Genomic DNA, 22,679 nt, shown 5'->3' on the forward strand with positions numbered 1-22,679 from the left:
CCGCAACCCTAGTAAGTAGCAGGATTTCATTAAACCCGTTATGTTTACATATCTTTATTTGAAAAGAACGACAACCCTTGAATATCTGCCTTGCAATACTTAGATGCTCGTGGTCTTCCCTTCTCGTCCTCGAAAGAACAAGAAGCATACAGCTCATCTACCACACTACATCCTTCAATATTTCTAGTACTTTAAACCTCAGCTATTCTTGTAGCCTCATACTGCATCTTCAACCTTCTCCTCCTGTGGGATATCGTTCATACAACCCCGGATTCCTTCAGGTTTACATTCGCCACGGCTCAAGTCCTTATTCTCCAGTCATCACCTCAGATTCTGCATGAAATATCACACCACATTTCAGGGATTTTTATTACACATCTCCAAGCCGTGATCTGCCAGTACCTGGTCCTATAAGCCATCACTCGAGTCACATTTTTAGCCCCCAACCGTTCCAAGTTATTCACTCCTTCCATATCACCTTTTGTACTCCTGATCTCTCATCTCTATTCTTATAAACAACATGGAGTTAACCCCTCAATCCACTCGTTCCCTAACGCCTCCCTTCACTTTCTCAGGCAACTCACAGCCACTCTTTGAATATCCGTCACCGGCTCAAAGTGAATCAAGGTACGGATCGACGGATTCCATCCAAGGCTTGGAACTCTATTCTTGCCCTATGTCAGGATCTCCACCAGCAATGGGAAATCAGGATGCTAGCTTGGAGTCAGGAGGCCTATCTTCTGTAACCTCCGACAACTGGGCAGATACCACTTTGCAAAGCCGTGATACGCCTAGATCATCCAGGTCAACGCCTAATATTCACTCCGCGGAGTATGATCCCTTTGCCTCGTATAATCCACCAGTATCAACTCCCTTCACTACTGATATATATACCACTTCCCAAACTGCTGAAGCGTCTATTCTTCCAGCTTCTCCACTCCAGTCCGGTAACAACTCTCATCGCTCTTCACTCTCTTCTGCTCCACCCTCAGAGATATTTACTCAAGCTGGATCGATACATTCCTACACTCCACGCATCAAGATGGAAGACCATTCAGAATATGTTCCCAGTAGTGACTCTTTCACATTAGGCTCCCCTCACAATGGCCAGCATTCATTTATTGGTGCAGTGACTACCTACCCAGGAACTCTGGAGACATCTTACTACGACCAATCCCCGTGGGCACAAAAGATGGAATACACCTGTACTGATTTACCACCATTCTCGGCGCTCCCAATTCCAACTTACGAGAGACGATCCGAAAGTCAGGATAGATCATCGTCACAGGATCTTCGACGTCCAAGTGTAGTAGCACGGACGAGGGGACCTCGAAAACTCACCGCCAAGGAAGATGCAAATTTCCAGTGTCGTGTTAAGGGATGTGGAAAGCTCTTTGGCCGTAGTTACAATTATAAGGCTCACATGGAAACTCATGATGCGGATCGAGAGTATCCTTTTCCATGTCCTGTGGAGAACTGCACCAAGAAATTCGTCCGGAAGACGGACCTCCAGCGTCACAACCAGAGTGTTCACATGAAGCAACGAAATCATAAATGTGACTATTGCAGCAGATTCTTTGCAAGGAAAGACACACTTAGAAGGTGCGGCCCACGTTACTCTATAATTTACTCTTAGACTAGACTCAAGCTAACAACGACAACAGACATATGGAAGATGGTTGTTCCAAACGCTTCGACATCGAAACCGTCGATTTCAGACCTCAAAACTACACCATGGACAACAATTCAGCGCACACACTAAAGCTAGTACTCCCGCCTCACCCAGACCAAATGGGACGACCTCTATCTTACATTCAAAACTCCCACTATTCGCCACCCCCGCACAGCGGAAGCTCCGTTCATGCGCATCACGACGCTATGGTTAGTCCTCTCACATCAGCCTCGTCAGGGGCTCAATACCTTATGACGACAAGCTCGGAGCATCACAACCATGAGCCTGTGTGGAGCAGCCAATAGATTACACTGTTACTTCTTTGGGGGGCTTAGGAGGAAATGTGAGAGGGCAAGGGGATAATCGCAGGGCGAGAAAGATACCATTGGCGGCATACACAGAAGTTTCCGGGTTTGATTTAAGGGTGTTTCAATCACTTTCTATTTTCATCATACACGTCGCATCATATTGGAAGAATTACGAAAAGCGATCTATTTTTCTTTTCTGGATGGTACAGCGCTTCGATTCAGGTCCATCAGTCATCACCTCATCAACCATGAATTTGTTCCAGAAACAAACCGACGTGCATACACATCCCTATTAACCCGGTCAAGATGTCAGCACGCAGGTCTCGACATCGTATCGTATCGTATCGCATCATCGTATCACCTTTTACGCATACACACTCATATTGAATTCAAAAAAAGTGCTTCCGGCTCAAATCCACACATTTACTTGTGTAGATACGTCAAATGTCAAATGTCGGTAGAACTGGGGAAATCGCTGACGGTTCCACAACACGACCACAATGTATGATAACCTTATGATGCACGACGGCACGAATCGAATGCGAGATTGGGAGATGATGCCGAGCGCTCGTTCCCGCGTCCATTGAGGAGTGCGGATGCGAATGCTGCCCCGCCTTGCATTGCATTGGCCCAACTGTTCTTTTTTTTCTTTTTTCCTGTAAACTCTTTTTTGGAATCTTACTCGTCTGGTTGCATTGCTTGTTGCTTTTTAACGTTATTGTTTGTACTCGGTGTCATTTTTGGGAGGGGGAGGGATTGAGCAATTGTTTTTCTTGTCTGCGATTTCTGATTTGTGAGATTCCGATGCTTTGGCTGAACCTCGGTCGCTTCAATCAAATATCAATCAATTATCTATCAATCACATGTACTTTTACAAACAGTTGGGAACATTTTCTTGGGAGTGGCATCTCGATTGATTGATTGATCCATCCATCAATATTACTGTTTCCTTCTTACTTCCTATTCCTCCTATGATTTTGTTTCCATAGTTTTTTGATTTTTGGAATTTATTGTTCTTATATTTCCTAGAACGGACGTACAGAATACCCTTTTCCTCGCTCTCTAATGCCTCTCTCTGTCAGCGGGATACAACATCAGAATCAGACAAACGGTCGATCGGCACTGAAAGGGAAGAACTTGGGTAAGATAGATGGATAAAAAAGGGCTTGTACTTGGGTCTAGGCTTTGGCAGGCAACTTGAAGCATTTTGGAACATGTGCGATGGATGGATGGATTCTTGAAAAACGAAATGAACTTTTAACGGCAGCATATTGGTAAATATGGGATTTTGGGCTACTGGCATACAATGGGAAGGGAAAGGGAGGCATAAATTTTGGATTTTCTTCAGTTTTGATATCAAATCTCTTATTTCATTCTATTTTATTTTGATTTTCCTTTGATGTATGTATGAATCGGGGCTGAGTATGTGATGCGATGCACTGCACTGCACTGCACTGCACTGCAGAAAGAATTTCTATTTTTCCATTTCATTCAACTTAAAAGTTTGGTAAAGGGGAAGGATATTTGGATATTTACAAGCGAGTGAAGCTAGGGGACTCTTTCATCGTTGGCTACATGTACGAGCTAAAATTTTGGGGATTGCCTATTAAGTACACAGACAGATCACATAGCATAGATGAGATGACATAAATTGGAGTGCGTTATTTGGAATTTCACACCTGAAATGAAATCCATTTGCCTTACCTGAACAACCTTTAAGAATTTTCCCTTTGCCTTGTTTGTTTAACTTCCTTGACCGATCTTTTTGTCTTGATACTGACTAGATGCATACTAGGAACTCCTTTTAGCTATTTCTCCGAAATCTCTCTTCATTGGGTAGCTCGCGAAATCCCAATGGGGAATGGTGTCAGATATGAAAGTTAATCATTCACATGATGGGATTATGGATTGATGGGAACCATGGAATGATTAGATGTGAATGGGATGTAAAATAGCTCATTGGCTACTCGAGACATTGCTGCTTAGAATATGTGGTTAAGGCGGCAGGTACGAGATGAGGCTAATGCTGTTTAATACCATGGCGCTAGTGAGTATGAAAATGGTATGAGTGAATATGAATAGGTCATTAATGTATGGATGGTAGCATTGGTAGGGATGAAGATGCGAGTAAGAAAGGGAGAACATTATGCCGGATCGGTGGGCTGGATCGGTGATGTCTTTGGACGCGAGAATGACAGGGGTAGTAGCCGGGGATTAGTATCCGGGGAGTACTTGCCGTATGTAACGAAGTAGATGTACTCCGTATGACTTGATGAGCTCAGAATTAGATCCAAATCAATAGAAAGAAATTATTTGGGGGTGAGACGAAGCAGATGGAGAAGGCAAGAGGAGGGAGTGAAGGAGTCAGTGTAGATCCCCTTCTCCTTCTGGTAGAATCATAAGTTTTTTGTTAATTCGATGGATGCTTGCAAGGTCTTGAACTGAAAATCTACTATCAATCCCGTTGGAATGGTTCGCTCATCTATTGGCTACAAGTCCGAGCTGTTGGTTCGTATACACATGATTATTGGTTAGAAGGCCCAAAATTCCAAATACCCTTGCGGGGTCTGAAGACCCGCAATGAAAAAACTAGTCCGGACCAAAAATGGGAGTAGATGAGTATTCCGGGCAGGGAAGAATCCCGATTCTTAACCGCGCGCATTTTATCCTATGATTTTATTGATGTGTGTTGTGCTTCACCTGTTGTTGCTTCTAGTGCTGGCCGTCAGCATGGTTAGTTCGGCTGACGATTCCAATCTTTGACAGATTGGGATGAGCTTGATATGGGGGCAGTGTTGCCACGACCATGACAGGCTAGAAACGAAACCAGGATGTTTTCCTTTCGGTTGGACACAAATGCATCATGTATGACAATCATGGGTCATGTTGTTATGACTTCGCTCGTTCCCTCGTGCATAGATTTTTAGCTATCCTGGTTTAAAATCTCACTTCCTGGGTTTTACTATTAGCCTCATTTATCGTGACGAGAAATCGGCCGGAGTCCGATATCTTGTTTAATAATATGGTAAGGTTAGTGTACTTCGCTTGAACACTTGCAAAGATGATGATACGCCGAGTATTGTGAACAACGCCTCTTTGTGCTATCCTTGATCGAAGGTTTCAGAAGCTTTTAAAACAAACAAGAGCTTGAGGGCTGAAATTATATTATATAAGCCAACAAGCCAAGAAGCCTAGGTGGGTATCTTCGCAACGGATGGCACGGCAGTGGGTTAAGCCCCTAACGGCGGCTACATTTAAGAGCATTTCGCCTAATAGATTTTAATCTTACAATAGACGCTTTGATCTTCCTTAGGAGATCGTCGTTGATACCTACGGTTAACCTTGTCTGAGCGCTGAGCTTGTTTCCTTCCTCACGAGCGTATGGATAATGCCGGAAATGATATTCCTGGTGTTCTGGATGATAGTGGAGAACGAGGAACTAATAGATTATCTCGCGATTGATAGTGGCAAGCATGAACGAGGGACAGACAGGCTTTGACCGTTCGAACGGGGATGAGGATTACGTACCTAGATGATCAAAAAGTATTAGATTTAGTTGACTGTACCAGCGTCCACTTGATATTTTCCACCAGTTTTCTCTCCACCTAACAGCCAGTGGTCAGTCGTATACGAGGGCCCTGCATAGTGCAGTGCTGCTGTGATGCTCTTTCGGTAACTCCTTATTGATAGGTACTGGCTGCTGCAAAATACCCAGTATCTCTGTGTGTGAATTTGGTAACAAAATAGGTTGAAGAGCGGGATGATCCGAATCCATGGTCATTATCCTGGCCGACTACATAAGAGCCTATCAACTAGCAATTATTTGGATGAGTTTTCTGGCTATCATGTCATATTTCCTAATCATCATTTCAAAATAGAAGGTGTTGTGTGCTTGAAATGTAAAGATGTACATACGAAATGAGAAAGCAACTGTGATTCTTACTGAATATCGGAGTAATCGTTCCCGACGCTAATAAGAAACGGGATAAATACCACCCAATTTGGTAATATCTCCGCGTCGCTGCTACTTTACATTACATTACTTGGATTTACTTCTATTCTTATGCCAAATTACCACTTACCAACCTGCCAACTTACCATTGTTCGATTATCTAGTTCTTCCTATCGGACTAGATCTGTTGTGTGTTGATTGCTGGCATTGTTGGAAAAATACAACGCCGGATGGCTTCTTGTTGCTGAAGCTTACGGACTAGGTCAAGTCTCACAATATAAGTAGGCAATCATGTTTGTGTGCGAGATTATTTACACTCTTACACGCATTCACACGCTTACACGCTGGCACAAGACCACGGTAGAATCAGGAAAGGCCCATACATTTTGCCATAAGACAGCGGCAGTTGTCTAACTCGTACAGCAACCATAGCTATCATCAGAGGCTTATTGGCGGGGCATCATCTCATGTCATCTCATCTCATCTAGAATGAAGACTAGACTTCTATGATCTATGATCTAAGCCAACGGCCCCTATTCATCTAACTAACCCAACTTGATCAATCACCAGCCTTACATGATCCATAGTAGTACAGATGTACTCTACACAATCGAGCAGACTAGACCATAACATTCCACTCCAAGGTCGAACGTTAAGATACGGCCGCGCGAGGTAGAGAAATGTCTTCAGGAGTGGGCATCGTCTGATAATCGTGTAGCCTCTATAAAGTCAATTCTTCACCCTTGTTGGGTTGTCACACATGTGGCTACTTAGGTATACGCACAGTAAAAACTGTTAAAACACGTTTGCAAGAGACGTGGGTGGCAGGCCCTTATGATGCTATAAGGCTGCAAGCTTGACACCTGTTTTGCCTTCTGGTAGGGACAACGATCCACCAAGATTGGACGAATTTTATCCCCAATCTTACCTACCACACCTCTTCATTGATCATTGATCCCTTCGAGCATCTCTTCTTCCACTGATTGACATGAAGCGATAATCGCCAAAGCCGCCTTAGCTTGTTTTTGTCACATTGCATAGCATTTCCGGATAGGCCTTTCCTCTTTCATCACAAGATGGTAGCTATTTTTATCACTGAGCTTTTTATCCGAAACCTGCAGTCTCATCGCTCCGCACTCCTAAAAGAGTTTTCGCAGTTGAGCCCCTTTCTAGTTCTTCAACCAGTGCATGTTTCTGGTTGGAGCCAGTTAAGGTGGCATAGAACTCTGTAACTATTTTCACCAAAGATCCTATAGCATCGACCCGTTCCGCGAGGCACAGCCTGCACGTAAATCTATGGCCTGCCTCCACACCACATACGGTTCTAGTGACTGCGCATCTTCAGCGCTTAGCAAATCCTTCCAAGTGGATCGTCGCGGCAAGTCATACAAGATCTTCACGCATTATGCAGTTGGTCGAACTTTTGCTTACACCCTTCATCGTATATGTCAGTGTTCATGCACACCCCCTTCCTCTAACTCCGGGGAGTTTCCGAATACCAAGTGAAAATTACTACTTACAGGCAGTTTTCGCACCCCAAAAGATTTCCCTACCGAACATATCAAGGAAAGATATCTTGCAGTCCACTGTTCCAAGAAATCCTTTGCCCAATAGGAGCCTCGCTCCGATACTGTGCCGCTTTGGTTCTTCAAGGATTGTCTGCACTCAAGGGAAGTTTCAGCCCCTTGCTCATCTTGGAATCATCAGCAGGGCTGTACCCCAAATTTAGGCCTTAGATATTACAGTTCCTGACAAAAAACCAAAAAATTCGGCTTGTTTCCTATTTTTCTTCCGAACTTAGTCCAATCTAACGTGGAACTGAGGCGAGCCTGCCTTTCAAATATTCGACCTTCAACATAAGTTTGCTTTTGGCTTCGAGTGATCTGCTACTTAGTTGCAGATATGGCACTGTCATAAGTCTGTGGTCGTCACGAGTACATTCAAGGTCGTTTATACAATCGATAAGAGGTTGAATAGAACAATTATTGGTTGTCTCGAGTGTCCCCAGCCTAGACCCGCCTTATTCCCCCGAACATGCAGGAGTCGAATCCTTGTGCTCATATGACCAGAGTGGCTTTTCGCCACTTGTTACGTGCTTCCCCATTCAAAACGTTTAACGGCCTTGCGTCTGCGGCCTGTGAACCAGCCATCATTCACAAGTCCTCTGGCTTTACCTCAAAGCTGGGACCTTGTGATGTGCTATACTGTATCTCAGTGACCCTATAACATCCATCACCGTGCTGAAGCCGGACTTCGGTAAGTTCACCAATTACCCCATTAAGACGACAGCCACCGGTGAGCTAAAATGGATGGGTTGATAGTCGCCGACAGAAAGACAAGGAAGAAATTCCGTGACACGTCGTTACATTCAAGGACATTCGGAAACCACTTCCAAGATAATAGAAACAATCAGCGAATACATGTACAGTGGGATAAATTTACCACATGCCTTAAAACCCCATGTTTTCCAACTAACCATCAGCAACGACATCTGTTGGTCACAAGATGGTAGAGGAAAAGCCTTGGATGACGTCCGACTCTCAAAATGAGCATGTTCGCATTCTTTCGAAAGCGGAATGGATGCATTTTCACATGGCTTAAAAGCATGTCCATGCATAGAGCATCATGTTGTCTCGCATCCAAGCTTCCAACAATAGAGCTAGATTATCTGTTGTTTGCCGGGGAAGCACCGGAATAGCCCCAGGCTATTATTTTTCTTAAAAAAGCTGCAACACGTATATATCCTAGATTCACTTAGTGATTTACAGGTTATCAGAATTTCCTTGTCCGAGAACAGGCAGTGAAATGCGATGTAGACATCAATCCATGAAACCCTCTTTCTCTCTCCCCCCCGTTCAATCCGTTTTTTCTAGAGTAGGTATTCTATACATACCGGAGAATTGTCGCTATACAATATGCACTCATGAAGAAATCGATTTGCATGTAAGTATTTCGTAACGCAAGGTAACAATTCCTGCAATAAATAGAACAATTATCTAAAATCATAATCTTCAGTCCCATGAACTTGGTCGGTCCTATGCAGTGCTGTGAGGTACGAATGATACGCTGACTTCTGCATCCTTCAGCAAAGCTACATGCTGCATTAGAACCTAGTATTCTTCTAGACTCATGTATGGGAAAATAACAGGGGCACAGCGTGGGAACATCAGCACCTTGTTATAAGGTGCTATTAAAAAGTGTTTTATTAGGCTTCTCGCCTTTAATTTGGAATCCACAGACCCTCCCCAGAAACCCCATTCCGGATTCTTGCTTGGCGAGGACATCGACTTGAAGTTTAGTCGTCTTGCGGTTATTTCGGTCAGTGACTATGTCATATCGTGGAAAGTTGGATATCAATACACTTGCGAGAGGCCATTTTTGTTGGCCATAGCGAAGCGCATATAATCCGCGGAGAGGGGTCAACAAGAGTTTGGCGTAAGCAACGATTGCTGGCATAGAGTGTGTGATATCTCTAACTGACTTCCTGGTATAGCGGCTTATTAGTTCGTATATATGATGAAAATTACTGTGCCCCTACAAAGCTAGGCTGGAGAAAACTCACGATTGTAAAAATGATGCTAGTCTTCTATATTTGAGGTGAAATGGATAAAGTCTTCGTACAATCGTTTAAATTGTTGAATTTGTGAAGCAGTACGATGAACGCTCGCGTCTTTGGCTTTCTGTGTGAGAACCTCAAGGCTTTATCTTATTTGCCCCAATATTCAAGTTCTTCCCTTCCTTCACTATGTACATGGTAGAACTACTTGATACCTGCAAAAAGCAAATTGTCCCTGTCATCTTGTCACCATACTTTCGACTTGCGACCAATGCTGGTATTACTTTGTCTATCCCCTTTAGCTAGTTAGTGGCTAATAGCAACAACACTATATGCTCGATTGGAATTTCCCATACATCGGACATGGATAACACAATTGTGACTTAAGTAGAGTATCACTAGGGCATGTAGGACTATTTATGATTCTGAACACTATGTAGGTTGTGGGGAGATATTTAAAGATGTGAACAGACTTTAACGCCAGCTAATTTCAAGGAAGTAATGCGCAATATTGCGCAGGAGAGGGAGTATGTACAGAGTATCTTAATAACAGCAAGACTTCTGGAAATTACCGCACTATTCAATTTCGTAATCTAGAGCTGGTATAAGTCTGCGTCTCTTCATACTATTTCGCCAGATTCTTCGATATCTAAATCAACATTTGCAATACCAGAATGTAAACATCTATTTGCTCCTTACTCCCTCCTCCTTACCCGTACCACGGAGACAAAGTCCGATCTATTTACTATCTACTAGCAATCCAATGTTCTCTTTAAAAGCATAATGCCATAGTGCTCAGTACATTGTCTTTGTCATGTGTAAAACAGAAGCTCTTGATACGTTTGGGTTCGCCAAGGAGATTCCAGTTTAAGCGGAAACATTCCCCAGCAGTGCCGTCAGCCGCCAAATCTTGAGTCATGTCACCGGGTTTTGTAGCGATAGATAAGTGGTTATGCTGATGAAGTTATTATAGTGATGGCAAGATTTTTGATGAAGGTGGTTATTGATGATATGATGAGACATGGTTACTATCAGTGGCAGAATGACCCTTTTTCCTCTTCTTAATCATGACCTCCGAACTTGCTTGACATAAATACCAAATTGGCACTCTCCCTTCCGATTACCTCTGCATCAAAGTCAGCAGAAGGAGTCATACTCTGAATCACCAAAGTAGTCTAACAAGTTGTAACCAATGTTGCGAAGATTTTGAATGGTAATGTAGGAAAATTTGCAAGAAGGATGAAATATCATCTCGGAAGATATTTCATAAGCTAGAAGTGTCTTAATGAATGATGGTTAGGCTTTGGGTTATTTCTCTACATTAGGAAGTAAGAAACACCCATATAAAGATTACCAATAGCAATAACAGCACATGCACATTACCCTACACTTATTCCCTACAAGTATTCTTTCCTACATGCATTCCCGCTCGTTCTTTGCTATCAATGCAGATAATCTCAGCCCTCATGATTTTCATCCGATGCCCACAATTGAGCGGCCATCTCACTCACACCTACTCACTCATTGACTAATATACCCTTGAATTAGTTTGTTCCCAGATTCAACACTTGCCTTAACAACTCACTTTGCTAAGGAGAGAAGTCTATTACAGGCCTGGTTAGCTCACCTGTAGATCGGAACAAATCGGCTACAGGAGGAACTTGCAAGAGGAATTGGTATATTTATTTTGGGTAGCTGTTGGAGAAGTTCTAGTTGTGTCCCTTTGATCGTAAAGGCCTGACTACCCGCTATGTGTGTTTAAGTGTTTATGAGGTTCGGGACCATTGATGGGGAAGTAGGCGGTATTCCAACCAGATCTTTGAAGTAAAATCAACTTCCCTGTAGTGATAATCGTAAGTGGTATAATGTTTTGCCTGCATTACAGCTGGTATTGGTGTGCGTATTGTTGCCTCTTAGCCTCTAACGGAGACAGATGTATTTGCCGCTCCATTTTTGGGTGCCTGTGCAATCGTCTGTGACGGTTTGGATCTCTACACTCCCTTGAATAAGTAACATTAGTCTTCTCTGGGAGCTTGTTTGTTGTTCATAATGGTTCGGACATTGAGATGCTGCCTAGGCCTGGCATTCATGGCAACATAAAACTTGTGTTCATATCGATCGTGAGATCATGTCCTAGAAGAACGGGTATCTACATGGTCCTCAAGCCGTCTATATGCAGTTCATCCATCCCAGTATTTGGCCCACCGGTAACCTACACTCTTTAGATTTTTCTCTTTTCACTCCTTGCCTTCTGCAGCCAGCTCATTGTATGCCCATTGGTAGCTACCCAAGAATATTGCTCCACCAATACTAATCCACATTACTCTTGGACCTATCCCTGCGAAGAATGCCTTTGGACCACCCGTAGCTATAATCTCCTTCAACAAAACGCTCGTCGGCTTTTTCTTTTTCTCCAACATCATCCTCGTCTTCAACACATCCAACGGAGTCGTAGCCGCAGCCGCTACAGCACCCGCAAGACTTCCCATAATCCCGCTCTCTACTGCGCTCACAGTATCCCTTCCACTTCCCCTCTGCCTGTATGACTTCATGGCTTCCCAAAGAGGGAATTGTATAATCGTAAATGGCACTTCACGCATTATTGTAACACTCCAGCCGCGATAGAGTTCCATCCATACGCCTATTACTCCAATATGTTTGCGCTGTCCCAGAATTGCCTTGAGCGTGAGTGAAGAACTGGAATATTGCCCCGCCTGTGCCCTTTGCTTGACCACCTCCGTAGGCACACGAACAGCACAAGCGGCCACCTCTCCCAGACTCGCTGCAACCATATGTTCTATTGCCCTTCCCCTCCCGCGACTTCCAGGTATGTTGGCATCTAAAACATCTTGTCGCCGCGCAAGTGCAGCCTTTGTAGCTTCGTATGTACAGAAGAACAATGCAGCTCCGGGCGCGGAGCCAATTATGGCAGAGCCGACTCCTCGATATACTCCAGTAAAGCCACCAGAGGCAATGAAACCAGCAGAAGACTGAAGGCGAGTTTTCAAGGTATCAAGGGGAAAGAGGGTGAGGTCGACTGTAGTACCAGCGAGGGCGCCCGCTAGGAGGGCGGGGGTGAAGTTTGATTGTGTCATTTGTGCGGAAGGAAGGAATTGAGCAAGGTGAATTATCGAGAACAATGGACGAGGCGGGATTAAGGTGGCCGAAGCCGGATAGTACCGAGGCAAGGAAGATAATAGAAGTTGCGGGCGAGTGTCTTCATGGTTGGGGTGAATGCGGGATGACAAAGTTGAGGTTGGAGCTCGGGTATATTTTTATCGTCTCTTTTTGCGGGCAGATACAAATTCACGCGATAACACCAACAACAACACCGCATAAGGAACTTTTCATAGCACTTCTACTTCCACGTATTGATGTGTATATTACTGGTGTATATTACTGGAATATATTCCAATTAGATAATGGAATGAATACCATGAAGCAGAATGCGCTTCCTATTTCAATAAGGGAATTTGCTGATGCTCTGTTCAAGAGGCCATGTCAAGTTCCTTATCGTTATGACCAGCGGGGTCATAGGACCTTGGGTATGTGATTGCATTTAACTCTTGATTAATGTTTACTAACTTCTGACAGGGCTTGCAGTGAGTGGAGGAGTAGATTCAATGGCCCTTGCGGCGTTATGTATGCAAATGAAAAACAATTACATACCGTTTGCATCTGATGGATATCCAATTCATCTGAACAAGATCGACTTTCGAGCTATCATTGTCAACCATGGAGTAAGAGACGGCAGTCTAGAAGAAGCTCAGAAGGTCATGAAAGTGTTAGAATCTTTAGGTATGCTAATATTTATATTCGTATAACTATGGGCCTCTGACACAAGAATGAAATAGGCATGACCGGACGAATTTTAACCCTCCCATGGAACGATGTCACTGGGAATCCCTCCAAGCTACCTAATTTTGAGAGCTTAGCCAGGAAGTACCGTTTTCAGGCGATCGGAAAATATTGCCAGAAATCCGACATCAATTCACTCCTTCTCGGACATCACTCTGATGACCAAGCCGAAACTGTAGTAATGCGTCTAGCGAAAGGCGCTCTGGGAGCCGGTCTGCTTGGTATCAAGCCATCTTCTCCCATACCAGAATGCGGAGGTTTATATGGAGTTCATGAAAGCGGGAGTCCCATAACACTCTCTCCACCTATCACCAATCTCAATCGTCAGACGAAGCCTCTCCCCTCTCGTCAGACAGGACAAAATAATATCGATTCGCCCGCATCTGGGGCTAAAAACATCATGCCCGAGTTGAAGGTAGAATCGGGGGGTATTACTCTCTATCGTCCTCTTCTTGAATTTCCAAAAGAAAGACTCATTGCGACATGCAAGGCTCTAGGCATGGAATGGTTTGAAGATGATACCAACAACGATCCCACCCTAACAGATCGGAATGCAATACGTTATTTATACGATCGTACAGGGTTGCCTTCCATATTACCAAAATCTAGAGTTCTCTCTCTTGCAGCACAATTTCAAAATGCTGATAACTTACGTCAACAAGAAGTTGATCAGCTCATCAAAAAATGCAAAGTAACGAGCTTCAGTACTAGACGTGGGACCCTTATAATCAGGTTTCCATTCATAGCTCATGATGCGCCTCAAAGATCAACGATAGCCGCTATGTTACTCCGTCGCATAATCATGACAGTTACCCCGAATTCCGTAGTATCTCTCGAACAGGCTTTGAAGGCAGTTCCGGAAATATTTCCTCTGTCTGAAAACGAAATCGCGCCAAAAATCTTTAACACCGCTGGTGTCTTGTTTCAACCAATCAATGTTGATCCAAAAATCGGAGGAAGCAACGAGTGGCACATCTTTCGTCAACCCAGATACAGGTATTCGCCAGATGAAATTGTTGTCCCAGAGCTGCTCCCGGAGAAGCAGCCCTCTTGGGTCTTATTTGATAATCGCTACTGGCTTTCCATACATAACGAACTGGCCTCCCAGGCTGGTAGTCTGGTTGTTCGGTTCCTCAATGAAGATGATATAAGCAAACTTGGAAAAGCTCTAAACGAGAAAGGATCTTGGATATTGAAGAGGCTTTTGAGAGCGGTGGAAGGTGAAATGAGATGGATATATTCTCTACCTGTTGTGGTGTGGAGGCCACATGGCGGTGTGATTGTGGGCCAGGAGGTGATTGTTGGTTTACCGACTTTGGGAGTGAGAGTTGATGGTTTCAATCGTGTAAAGTGGCTGTGTAGGTACAAGAAGATAAATCTGACAGACGTAGGTCTGCAAGCTGCATTTAAACCGGAATCTTTCCGAGTCCGTCGGGTGATGGGGCTCAAAGGAGAGGTATCAGATGAGCCAAAGTTTGCGCCTTGGCTCAGCAAGCGCGAAAAGCTTCTGACTGGTTTGGGAAGAGTCTCGAGTTAGGCGGTTTATTGACAGCGGTTGCACAAAAAGGCCTGATGCCTATCATCCCGTCTTTCCTTCATTTTCACCTCCACCCCTTGTCGATTAAAAAACTATCTTGAATGGTGCAAAACAACTACCGGAAGATCACCGCATTCCGCTTCCTTTCTTCGACTTTATATGCGCTTACTCAGCTGGGCCATTCCGTTTGTGTGGTATTATGTCAGAGGACCGACGTATTATGCTCGCGCCGAAACGGGAGGTAAATTCACATTGAAGAAATACTTCATCCGCGTAAGAGAGGTATTTCTGAAGTTCATACTATAGCGATTCTCAAGTAATTTCTCAGCTAGTATTTCCAACCTTTAATTTGAGTTTTCAGGTTCCTCTCAACTCGGCTCCACAGCTCTTCCTCTCTCCGGCAGTTCCCAAGCCTGGTTTCTCCGATCCCCCATTTCCCGAATCTCACCGTCGCCCATCTCTATCCTGGCATTCGCTGCATGATGTTCTATTGGTACTACTTCAATTCCTTGATTTCCTCTACTTCCCATTTCATCTGACAGTTCTGGCTTCGTGTATTGCTCTTTCATCTCCTGATTTGATTTTCGATTGGGTCTCCGTGAGCGCAGAATAAAATATGCTAGAAGGCCTAAAAGAACTGCGAATGCTGCGGCCGCCACCCCTATTCCTGCCGTGGCGCCGGAGCTTATCTTTGAGGATGAAGGGGACGAGGAAGAGGAGGACGTTGGCGTTGTAGTTGATGCGGTCGAAGATCCTATCATCAACGAGGCTCCTGAAGAAGAAGATGCCATTGCCGACGAAGATGAAGTACTTGAGGGAGAAGCTGATGACATGGAGAAGGTAGAATAAGGTCTAGAAGTCGGCGAAGCTATCACTGATAAAGAGGATGGATCAGGAGCTTCGAATACTTGGTTGCTGAGGCTCTTGCATGTGGTATCGTTACAGCAAGTCCATTCACTGGATGTCTCGTTGTACACGATACCGAGAGAGCCACCGCCATTGGTTTCTAGATCGACTGTATGAGGGATTAGCTCCAGCCGGAGATACACGTCCCGAATCGGGATTTGTAATGGGTCAACTTACCACATTGTTTGGGGCAAACCGAAGCGGTATATGTGGGATCATTACAATATCCAAGATAATCTGCACGTGGTTCATCAGCATTGAGCCATTTGCACTCTTTCTCGCTGCTATGATGTCCTAGAACTCACATTCCGCTTCAGTGGACAATCCAGATGATGATTTGCAGATGTTACTTCCAACACAGGTATCAAATTCCATGCAACATGTTAAGAAATCCTACTTTTTCGTTAGTACATATTTTTCCGCGTATGAATCTATGTGATAATGATATCATCATACCGAAGTACCATTAACAGTACCACAGGGAAAATAATTCTGCGGCTGTACCGTCTCCACACCACCATTAAACCACGCATAACAATTTTGTGTGAATCTGTCCGTTATTTTGTGACGTTGAGGCGTATGCGAGCACAAATCCTCCTCGCTCTGAAGTTTTTACTTCTGTGCGAAAGCAAAACTTGATGTAATGATGTTGAATTGAATCGTATCAAACAAAAACTCAATAGATTGATTGATTGATTAAATTAACGTCTACACTGAGTCTATGACTATCTAAGACGGCTAGGAGTTTTGTAGGCTTCTAACAATAATACATGGGGGGTAGCTGGCCTTATTCGACCGTAGCTAATACAGGTTGGGGAGATTGTGTTGGTACGAGAAGGATACGGAAGACGTAGCACCCACAGATTACGTAGGTCCTGTATGTCTAATTGTATTCTGTCTAAAGAGCTAGCTACATATTGAAAGTAGTAAGTCTTATATAGACTTACTAAAAGAGCTAGTCTCTTTCGCGTTCGCTTAGTTCTTTATTACAGTAGTAATTGAATTGAAGTCATTCACTTCGTTCACACAGATTGAAAGCCTCAATCTTCTAATGTTTGAATGGGGAAAGTGAAAACTAATACTAGGGAACCAAGCCCGCCTTACAGATACTCTCGTATTCAAATAAAAGGAATAAAAAATGAAATGTAATGAAATTTGACATTGGGGTGATTGCCCAAATTGACCAAATTGACCAAGTTGACCAAATTGACCAAATTGACTAAATTGACCAAATTGGCCATAATTGATCAATTCAATCACAATCTTCCGGTCCACCCCCTTCTTCTCCGCCTTCTTCCTCTTCTTCTTCATGCATTCTATTGAGGTGCCATGATCTGGTGGCTATTCTCGTCGCCTCGATAAATTCGAGGGTCTTGATGATTCCTGCTTTAGTATGAAGCAGATATTTCATGGTAGATCGGATTGTAGGGTTATCCTTATTGAAGGTTTTTGTTGGGTTTCTTAAGACCAGAAAGAGTATCAGATTGAATTGATTGATTCTCTAGCTAAGCAGTTAAGCTGCGAGTATATATTCAAAAATGAAGGAATCGGGTTAGGTATTCGGCCTTCGGAATTAAAGTGCTTTGAAATCAAAATATTGAAAGCAAACAAACAGTATACCAAAAAGGAAAGAATGAATTAAAAGTTGAGTTTTGTTTGCTCCTTATATGCATATGCTGCCAAGATCCCAGGAGGTCAACATCAGGATTCGTGAGGATCCAGGGTTCTTGGATGACTATGAGATCAATTTTGAGTGTTAAAACAAGTTGGAGAGCACTTTCGGTTGCTTAAGGGCTCTTGTTTAAATTGATTTGAAGAATGCGAGTATTGTTGTACAATATTAATTGGATTTCTTGATGGTTGATAGATATACTTCATATACTTTCGAATTAGCTTTGTATTCTCCTTTGCAATTAATATATTTGACACTTAGATATTGATATAATTTGCTTTTTGTTTGGCAGATTATACAGAAATGACCGATTGTAATATGATTATTATTATAAAGTCTATAAGCTGAAGGTTTTTTGCAATATGATTCATTTATAGCCGAATCTCTAGCATCTGTTACATTAAAATAAAGGAATAGATAAATAAAATCTTTTTACTCTAACACTAATATCTACAATATATAACCTTTTTTAGATAACTATATCTGCTTCTTTTTATATAACAATACATGACTATTATTCCATCTTATTGTTTGGCTTTCTTGAAGATATTAATAAACCAATAAAAAGTATCTATAATACTAAGTCCTAGATTGAAGGTATTGACTTCCTCTTTGATTAGATCTATACCTTTCAGATCTGAGAATTCCTGAAATGGGATTTTGTGAATGATGACTTTATTCCCAGGGTTTATCGATTTGTATTCTTTCGGTATCAAGGATTTTGTCCCAGATCTCCTTCTTTTCGATCAGAAATTGTATATTGAAAAAGCTATTAATAGTTAATATAAAATTGTCGCTTCTTATAATAATGATAGCTGAGATGATTAGTTCATTGATTCCTGCTTTCTTAAAGGCTTCGTTGATTTTGTTCCTTATATTTAATGATGTAAGAGTATAGCTGATAAATAAGGGATTAGTTGTTTACTTGGGGCTTTTTCCTTTTGTTCTGTAGTTTTCTGTTTTGTGGGTTTTCCCTTTGTAATTAGGTTCTATTCTCTTGAAGTTTTGATAATAATAGTATAATTGGCTTTGGTTCCATAGGTGTTTATTGTAGAGGGGATTGTATGATTGGGAAGATTTGAAAGGTGATTAGCTTGCTTTTCGATCCGTTTGGTAGCATTTTCTAGATGGGAGATTTGTGATGTAATGATATTTGAGGTTTTTGTAAGTTTTCCTTTTTCAAGATATTTACGAAATATTTCGATTAAGTCTAGGACTTTCGATTATTGTTCGGTATCCTCTTTCAGAGAGGCAATTAGAATGAATAGACTTCTAGCTTTTTGGATAGCTTCTTTTGGTGAATTGATATAGGGTTCTGAATGGTTGGGTTGTCGTCTTCGTTTGTTATTGAATTGGAACGTTGGGCGATTGATTGATGATTTGAATAGATCATCAGAGCTCAAGGTATTGTATTGGGTTTGAAAATTGAAGGGTTGGGAGGGGGTAGGATTGGAAAGAATGAATAACAGGCTATTGCTTCTTTTATGGATTTGTTCAATAGGGTGAAAATTTCATGCGTTTTAGCGTGGTTTCATATGTTTTGGACGTCGACGACAGTATCACAACAACTACTGGTTCAATTTCTTTGGGGACAATTGCGTTCGATTGATGCTGATTTGTTTAGTGCAAATGAGATATAAAAAGGGTGTATTTCGAAAAATAATTTTTCTTCAAAATTTGTTGTGTGGATATCTTTTAAAAAAACTCAATAGATAGTAAGGTAAACAGGAAGCAAAGAAGGTTCTTTTTAAGCTTTAAGTTGCGTAAATGAACGGAGTAGATCCTCTCCGGAAGGATCGCCGGTGACAAGGGGGCGAGAAGTGGTACAGTGCTATGATGATGATGGCCCCCATTTTCGTGCTCCTTTTCGAGACGCCAAGTTTGGGGGCCGGCGATCCAGGTTGATTGACAACATGGTGAATTTTGAGATTTTATTTGATTTAAGATTTTCAAAACTTTTCTGCTTCCAATATTTTTGACGAGCCCAAGAAGCTCTCAGTAAATATGTCAAATAATTCTAAAAGTAAATACCTGAAGTTTGTTGTATGGAATCTTGTGGATGCGTGGATATCAATTTCAGTATTGGTAGGCATCGCGACGTCTATTCTTTTGTCTCAAAGCAATAACTCCACGTGTTTTGTTTTTAAGCAACCCGCAAGGTCCATGAAAACCACCTCAACACTCAAGAGATTGCAGGTCAAATCTGGCGCTGAGCAGTGCGGAGAGTTTTCAAGTCAGAGGATGGAAATTCATGGATAAAACATGCAGAAAAACCTCGCAGTAGGGAATTCGGCGACGATGTTGTATAAACTAAAGATAGTGTTATAAATTTATGGAAAACAATACCGATGACGAAAACCGTTTCCTTCCTTCTACCTCCCCACCAAGAACGCAAAGGGATTCGACATATTTCAATACGCCAGTCTACCTAAGTCGTCAACATTGGCTCAATCTGTTCATGTATAGTAAATCTAGCTTTTGATTCTCAAATGGGAGGTAGGATATACTGCGACGTATCGCCTTACTTCGTCCTTAGAGTTCATGCTTTATTTCCACATTTCACAACACATCCAACCATATCCTGCATCTCCTGCATCTCCTCACCAGAAATCTTTTTACGACCCCGCTATGTCCATATCCTTCATCTATTCCCGCAAAAGAGGACTTCAACCCTTTCCCATCTACCCATACCCATTCCGTGTTCCGTCTTCTTCTTTTTCTTTCACGGCCCTTCAAATCCAAGCCCTCCGCCTGCATCACATCTAACCCTTAGGTTCTCTCACTTCAAATTCCCAACCCAATTCCCCAGTCCTTTCCCATACTTTACCAAATCTCCTTTTCAACCTCACACATCCCGCACTACTTCTCTCCTATCCTCTCCTCTTCTTTCACAATCCCTCTCCTTTCACTCCCAACTCCACTTTCCTGGATTTCTCGACACACATTAACCAAATTCTACCCATACCCTCTAACCTCTCATCTCTGACTTCCTCGTCCATCTTCTCGTTCTAGGCGAACACAAAAGCAGGAAAAACTTAGTTCAAAGGATACGAATCTAAAGATATTCAAATGATCTTCGACATCCATCCATCCATATCACCATCAACGTCAACATCAAAACCAACTCGAAACATCAAAAATCTTGAACTATTAAACTCTCCCTGCAGATTTGAAATGATTCGAATAGGGAGACAATCCCCATCTCACTCAAATCCGATGCTGATCCTAAAACCCACCTTATAATCAACTCAACCCAGTTCACAGTCCAGTGCAACCCAGTCAATCCAGAATGCTATTTTCTCGCTCATGCTATATACTTCAATATACTAATACCCCTCCGAAGTCCATAAAGATGAACTCACCTCATTCACTTCAACCACGAACTTGGACTTCGACTTCTAATTCAGCTGCAAAAGGGTATAGAAATCCACATTTGACACGATAGAATAAGCCGGCGTCAGGAATGGCGAGGGGAAGCTTTTGCACAATAGGATTGAAGATGACTTTGTAGCTGCAATTGACACGAAAGAGAATTAAGTAATTTTTTCGCGCATCTCGCTCCCTCCATTCATCACTTCGCTAGTCCACCCGTTTCATCTTTCATCCCCAGTCACCCCTTCACATCATCGCGTCAACTCATCATTCATCAAATTTCACAGCAGAATTCCCCCTGAAAGTGTTTCAATTCAAACCGAACACCGTATAATTACGTACGTACTTTCCCAAAGTGTATCCTTAAGAATAGTCCCAAAGTATCCCAATCGCGTTGCCAAAGAATGTGGTATCAGTCGCTGTCATTTCCCACCCAATCCAATCCGAAGGCATATCCAAGGTTGTATCCAAAATTTCAAAGCGTTTCTCCGAGAAATGGGGATGTATCCGGCCCATCCCTATCCTTCATTCATACTAACCGAAAAGAAGTTCCCAATCATAATATCATGTAATTCCCCCATCCAAAAATAAGTGTACCCAAAATCCATCTTCAATTCCATCAACACAAGCCCAAATAATGTCAATGTAATCCAACATCATCTACCAGCACTGTACGGTCTATTCATTTCCGCAATCTCCCTTGCAATTTCCGCCCACTCCAATTCTCTTCCGCGCCACTTTCCACCATATTTTCCCCCCGTCATCCTGAGTTTCTCTTCCCACTTCAAAAGTTCATAACTGAATCTCAAATGTGGCTGGATAATAACATTTAGTCTCCTCGCCCTGACAAAGCAATATGCACGCGGAAATGATAGATGCTTTGTGCGCATGACTTCGGCTATGCAGATGGTTGCGCTTCGAGAAACACCCACACGACAATGGACCAAAGTTGCTGTATTATTTAGTTTTCCTCTTTCTGTTTGGTTGTTAGTAGGCTGATAGCTGATCTTTGACATAAGAGGGAAAGCCATACCAATAAAATCCAAACATCGTCCGAATTCGTCGGTCAATGGATCTACCCCATTATCCTGCACTCTCTGTATGACCATCACGTTATCCTTTCCCCATTTATCCATCTCACCATCTTTCCACGTTGCGGTTTCGCCCACACTCAAGATCTGTTTGATGCCCAAATGCCGTAGAAGGTCTGGGTTGTTAGCATGCCCAAGGTTCCCGAGGTACATATAGTCAGTAATCCTCGAAGGAAGACTTCCATCCATGCATTTTATCCAATCAGGTTCCTCCTTAGCAAGATCAGTAATAGCCAATAAGCTCCTGCCTTGATGAACAGGCGATTCGGACAGGAGTCGAGGTGCGATGGTTGTAAGAAGACTGACGTCCTGTGGGTACGCAAAGAAGTTACGTTTCTTTGTAATATGCAAATCAAGCCAGGCTTTGGGAATAGAATGACCTGTGGCATAAGTAAAATATGCAAGACCGAGGAGAGTGGATTCAGTGTAACCATCAGTACAATGCATCAGGATCTTTCTTTCCTTTATATTGGTGGTCATAGGGCTATCACCATCTTCATCCTCGGGTAAAATTCCGTGGGAAAGATTGTAGATCCACTTGCAAGTTTCAAGAATTCCATCGGCTTGGTCATGTTCCCAAGACGGTGGTTGGATCATTCCAGAAGAAGGGAATCCTAATTGCCACTTATCCGATTTACCCTCTGCAATTTCTTGTAGTTCTAAAGGATTTATCAGACCTAGGTCATTACACTCGATCAGAATATCGAGAGAAGTACCTTCGGACAACGCCGGGTCGTTTTCTCTGAGTATCCATC

General features: G+C 42.8%; 12 protein-coding genes across 12 annotated transcripts in view; 4 read left to right on the top strand and 8 right to left on the bottom strand.

The window, feature by feature from the left end:
- Positions 1–520: 520 nt before the first annotated feature.
- SS1G_09588 (hypothetical protein) lies at positions 521–1,977 on the top strand (the record flags this gene model as incomplete). Its single annotated transcript, XM_001589816.1, has 2 exons — positions 521–1,602; positions 1,665–1,977. 2 exons carry the CDS (start codon positions 521–523, stop codon positions 1,975–1,977), a joined length of 1,395 nt encoding a protein of 464 aa, XP_001589866.1.
- A 516-nt stretch (positions 1,978–2,493) lies between these two features.
- On the bottom strand, positions 2,494–2,718 carry SS1G_09589 (predicted protein; the record flags this gene model as incomplete). The annotated part of the gene is made up of 2 exons (XM_001589817.1): positions 2,494–2,614; positions 2,663–2,718. 2 exons carry the CDS (start codon positions 2,716–2,718, stop codon positions 2,494–2,496), a joined length of 177 nt encoding a protein of 58 aa, XP_001589867.1.
- Positions 2,719–4,101: 1,383 nt separating this feature from the next.
- Positions 4,102–4,382, top strand: SS1G_09590 (predicted protein; the record flags this gene model as incomplete). Its single annotated transcript, XM_001589818.1, has 2 exons — positions 4,102–4,217; positions 4,283–4,382. The coding sequence occupies 2 exons, from the start codon at positions 4,102–4,104 to the stop codon at positions 4,380–4,382; spliced, it is 216 nt and encodes a 71-aa protein (XP_001589868.1).
- Positions 4,383–5,532: 1,150 nt separating this feature from the next.
- Positions 5,533–6,081, bottom strand: SS1G_09591 (predicted protein; the record flags this gene model as incomplete). Its single annotated transcript, XM_001589819.1, has 3 exons — positions 5,533–5,585; positions 5,675–5,773; positions 6,063–6,081. The coding sequence occupies 3 exons, from the start codon at positions 6,079–6,081 to the stop codon at positions 5,533–5,535; spliced, it is 171 nt and encodes a 56-aa protein (XP_001589869.1).
- A 955-nt stretch (positions 6,082–7,036) lies between these two features.
- On the bottom strand, positions 7,037–8,082 carry SS1G_09592 (predicted protein; the record flags this gene model as incomplete). Its single annotated transcript, XM_001589820.1, has 4 exons — positions 7,037–7,126; positions 7,453–7,625; positions 7,745–7,925; positions 7,999–8,082. 4 exons carry the CDS (start codon positions 8,080–8,082, stop codon positions 7,037–7,039), a joined length of 528 nt encoding a protein of 175 aa, XP_001589870.1.
- Positions 8,083–9,109: 1,027 nt separating this feature from the next.
- Positions 9,110–9,388, bottom strand: SS1G_09593 (predicted protein; the record flags this gene model as incomplete). Its single annotated transcript, XM_001589821.1, has 1 exon — positions 9,110–9,388. One exon carries the CDS (start codon positions 9,386–9,388, stop codon positions 9,110–9,112), a length of 279 nt encoding a protein of 92 aa, XP_001589871.1.
- A 2,337-nt stretch (positions 9,389–11,725) lies between these two features.
- On the bottom strand, positions 11,726–12,583 carry SS1G_09594 (hypothetical protein; the record flags this gene model as incomplete). The annotated part of the gene is made up of 1 exon (XM_001589822.1): positions 11,726–12,583. The coding sequence occupies one exon, from the start codon at positions 12,581–12,583 to the stop codon at positions 11,726–11,728; it is 858 nt and encodes a 285-aa protein (XP_001589872.1).
- A 341-nt stretch (positions 12,584–12,924) lies between these two features.
- On the top strand, positions 12,925–14,883 carry SS1G_09595 (hypothetical protein; the record flags this gene model as incomplete). Its single annotated transcript, XM_001589823.1, has 3 exons — positions 12,925–13,033; positions 13,092–13,286; positions 13,424–14,883. The coding sequence occupies 3 exons, from the start codon at positions 12,925–12,927 to the stop codon at positions 14,881–14,883; spliced, it is 1,764 nt and encodes a 587-aa protein (XP_001589873.1).
- Positions 14,884–15,178: 295 nt separating this feature from the next.
- On the bottom strand, positions 15,179–16,164 carry SS1G_09596 (predicted protein; the record flags this gene model as incomplete). The annotated part of the gene is made up of 4 exons (XM_001589824.1): positions 15,179–15,183; positions 15,332–15,898; positions 15,967–16,026; positions 16,095–16,164. 4 exons carry the CDS (start codon positions 16,162–16,164, stop codon positions 15,179–15,181), a joined length of 702 nt encoding a protein of 233 aa, XP_001589874.1.
- Positions 16,165–17,041: 877 nt separating this feature from the next.
- SS1G_09597 (predicted protein) lies at positions 17,042–17,200 on the bottom strand (the record flags this gene model as incomplete). The annotated part of the gene is made up of 1 exon (XM_001589825.1): positions 17,042–17,200. One exon carries the CDS (start codon positions 17,198–17,200, stop codon positions 17,042–17,044), a length of 159 nt encoding a protein of 52 aa, XP_001589875.1.
- A 2,265-nt stretch (positions 17,201–19,465) lies between these two features.
- On the top strand, positions 19,466–19,943 carry SS1G_09598 (predicted protein; the record flags this gene model as incomplete). Its single annotated transcript, XM_001589826.1, has 2 exons — positions 19,466–19,657; positions 19,782–19,943. The coding sequence occupies 2 exons, from the start codon at positions 19,466–19,468 to the stop codon at positions 19,941–19,943; spliced, it is 354 nt and encodes a 117-aa protein (XP_001589876.1).
- A 1,546-nt stretch (positions 19,944–21,489) lies between these two features.
- Positions 21,490–22,679, bottom strand: part of SS1G_09599 (hypothetical protein) — a gene marked incomplete at both ends in the record, with an annotated part of 2,220 nt that continues 1,030 nt past the window's right edge. The window contains 3 exons of the mRNA XM_001589827.1: positions 21,490–21,809; positions 21,867–22,040; positions 22,257–22,583. Coding sequence (XP_001589877.1) covers positions 21,490–21,809; positions 21,867–22,040; positions 22,257–22,583 — 821 coding nt within the window. The remainder of the gene's footprint in view (positions 21,810–21,866; positions 22,041–22,256; positions 22,584–22,679) is intronic.

This window comes from Sclerotinia sclerotiorum, genomic scaffold (assembly GCF_000146945.2).
Source record: "Sclerotinia sclerotiorum 1980 UF-70 scaffold_13 genomic scaffold, whole genome shotgun sequence".
NCBI lineage: Eukaryota > Fungi > Ascomycota > Leotiomycetes > Helotiales > Sclerotiniaceae > Sclerotinia > Sclerotinia sclerotiorum.